General features: G+C 50.9%; 1 protein-coding gene across 7 annotated transcripts in view; it reads left to right on the top strand.

Annotated features, from left to right (window-relative positions):
* LOC106455943 (inactive ubiquitin carboxyl-terminal hydrolase 54-like) overlaps positions 1 to 3,034 on the top strand; it is a 42,988-nt gene that overhangs the window by 30,463 nt on the left and 9,491 nt on the right. For all 7 annotated transcript variants that reach the window (XM_013913465.1, XM_013913461.1, XM_013913464.1 and 4 more), the window contains exons 6-9: positions 40 to 122; positions 222 to 324; positions 418 to 564; positions 664 to 813. In XM_013913465.1, the coding sequence (XP_013768919.1) occupies positions 40 to 122; positions 222 to 324; positions 418 to 564; positions 664 to 813 (483 nt within the window). The remainder of the gene's footprint in view (positions 1 to 39; positions 123 to 221; positions 325 to 417; positions 565 to 663; positions 814 to 3,034) is intronic.

The raw sequence follows: 3,034 nt of genomic DNA, 5'->3' as shown, positions 1-3,034 counted from the left end.
ACACACACACACTCCGTGTTCACCTCCCGTCTGGTTCAGTGTGTGTGCAGCAGCTGTGGAGCCTCCTCAGATCCTCTGCCCTTCATTCAGATGGTCCACTACATCTCCACCACCTCCCTGTGGTAAGTAAATCCAGCGTTTACCAGATCATATTTATTGAAGACTGGAGTTTCTTCATCATGAAGAACTGACTCACACACAGTAACACTCCTCCTCCTCAGTAACCAGGCAGTGAAGATGTTGGAGTCGAGGGAGAAGGCGACCCCGGGCATGTTCGGGGAGCTGCTACAAAACGCCAGCATGGGGGACCTGCGCAACTGTCCTGTGAGCAGCAGCTCTCCTGCGACGCACACACACTGACTGGCGTGAAGCACTCAGAGGTCACGGCTCACCTTTCTTCCTCCTCCTCTTCCTCAGAGTCAGTGCGGTCAGCAGCTGCGGATGGCTCGCGTCCTCCTCAACAGTCCGGAGATCATCACCATCGGCCTGGTGTGGGACTCGGATCACTCGGACCTGGCCGAGGACGTCATCCACACCCTGGGAACCTGCCTGCGCCTCGGGGATGTAAGTAGAATAAGACACGGCATTAAAGCACGGTCTGAACAAAGCGAAGGGTAAACGCGAGCGGCGGCGGCGTGCGGTGACATCTTCCCGTCTCTGCAGCTGTTCTACAGGGTGACCGAGGAGAAGGCTCGGCAGTCCGAGCTCTACCTGGTTGGGATGGTGTGCTACTACGGGAAACATTACTCCACTTTCTTCTTCCAGACTAAGATCCGCCGGTGGATGTACTTTGATGACGCACATGTCAAAGAGGTATGCGTGCACACAGGTAGAAACATCTGCAGCGACAGATGTGTCGAACGCTTTCCTTTCCTTTATTCTCACGGTCGTGTCGTGAGGCGGAGGATGAGTTTCTCTGCTCACCAAGACACTTGTAATAACGTAGTAATAACGAGGTGCAGTGCCACCGAGGCCGGTTAGACTCTGCTGTAGTGCGACTGTAACACGAGTGCGTTTTGTGTGTGTTTGTGATGTAAAGGAAAGCTTTGACCTTTGATCTGCATCAAAAAGAACAGTTTGCTGTTAGGAGACTTCTCAGAGCCACGTGTTCTCACCGTGTGGACGTGGGGGCGTGGTGTCAGGATCTCGTCTCTGCTTTTGCAGACGATGTGGTTCTCATCGTTAAGGTTCGCAGCTGAGTGTGAAGCAGCTGGATCAGGGGGGGTTTCATTATCTCGGGGTCATCTTCAGGACGGAGGAGGAAGTGCAGCCGAGCGGTGGTGAGGAGCTCGGGTTCAGCATCTGTCCTCTAGCTGGAGGTGATGTCTGATAAGAGGGTGTTTAGACCCACACCACCACGATCTGGACCCAGATGAGCAGCAGGTGGTTATGGATTAAAAAGCCTCGTTATTTACGTCGCTTTATTTAGGCTCGGGGGGCCCACCCGCAACACCTCCACAGCCCACCAGGGGGCGGTGGCCCAGACTTTGGGAGTTGTGGGGTTAACTGATACACAATCAAATTTCCGTGTGTGGTCAGGAAGAGAAATGACCTCATGTGCTTCCTGTCCTTCCCTCGACCTCCCCACTATCACCTCTTTCCTCCTGCCTCCTCCTGCTCCCTGTCGCCTCTCTCTTCTGTCATCGACGCTCTCTGATGGAAAGAGAGATGTCATTCCCCGCACTCCCTCACTCTCTGCTGGTTGTGAAAACAAGGATATCCCTCTATTGTTGAGCAGTCCAGCTGGACAGAGTGGAGGGTGTGGTCAGAGCGCGCTCACACCACAGCGACACTTTTGCTCACGCTGCAGACTTTCATTCTGTCTCTTTCTCTTAAACAAACACATATTTTCACACGGCCGGGTCGGCGCGGCGCGCTGAATCCCGCGGACGTCCTGTCACAGCCGAGCGGGGCTGAAGCTTTTGGATGTTTGGAAGAATCGGAGGAAGTGTTGAAGTAATCGAGCAGGAGGATTTTACAAAGACACACTGAGCGGGAGGATGGGGAGGAGGCGTTTTTCCATCACGAAGCCGTGAGCTGCTGTCAGCATCTGGACGTCCCGACTGCAGCCGGTAAAGCACTGGCTCCTCCTCACCTTCCCAACTGTTGGCTTGAATTATCTTCCATTAATTCAAGATTATTGCTTTAAATTTGTTTCTATATTTTTGCCTGAAGTTTATACAGAAACACTTAAGGTTAAAAAAAGGTAATAAGTTCATTCTTGGTAATTACGGGAACAGGAACTGTCTGCGGTGGAGACAGATGCCTGGCAACTTTCTTTTTTTTGGCAGCACTGAAATGAGATTTTAGACAAGAACTGGATGCGTGACTCCTCCCACTGTTTTCAGGGCTTTGTAGCCTCAACAGGGGCAACAAGCAGACACAGCTTAGTGTTAATCAGAGCTCAGTGACATCCAATTAACTGCAGACAGTGTTAGTACAGCAACCTCACAGCAGCCGTGTTATTGGTTACGTCATGTTAGAGAGCTCAGGGACCTCCGCCTGTTTGCCATCTACTTGTCAGTCACAGAGGCCACGCCCCTAACAGTTGTTTGTCTCCGTCTCCTGACGAACTGTTGGCCAGTCTCTTCTCCGATATGTAAAACGGTGTCATCTGCATACAGTGACACTCTTCTCCTGCTCATTCCTCTCTTTCACTTCCTCCCAATCTTTATTCTGTAACAAAAGTTTAAAACAGTTTGTGTCCGGCTGTAAACGTGTTTATTTCTGCTGTAAAGTTTTAACATGAGCGTCTTTGGGGGCGGACTCCCGGAGGAACTGCAGGTTTTTATCCCGTTCGTTCTCAAGTTTGCACGTCTGACCTCAAACATTTGTTCTTGCTGTTTAACCTGTTAGCAGCTGTGAAACTGCGCTTCAGTGTAGATTTCAGGCTTTAGTGGGTAACAGCTCTGCAGCTCTGGAACTGCTCAGTGTGATTTGGTGTCTTTTAAAAGCATCTTCTAACCTGCACTCAGTCAAAGTCAAAGTCAAAGTCAACTTTATTGTCAATTCTGCGTGTGTGTGTGTGTGTGTG

The sequence above is a fragment of the Pundamilia nyererei genome, unplaced genomic scaffold (genome assembly GCF_000239375.1).
Source record: "Pundamilia nyererei isolate P.nyererei 1_Seehausen unplaced genomic scaffold, PunNye1.0 scaffold00133, whole genome shotgun sequence".
NCBI lineage: Eukaryota > Metazoa > Chordata > Actinopteri > Cichliformes > Cichlidae > Pundamilia > Pundamilia nyererei.
Note: the sequence above shows the minus strand (reverse complement) of the source record. Positions and strands in the feature narration are given on the sequence as shown.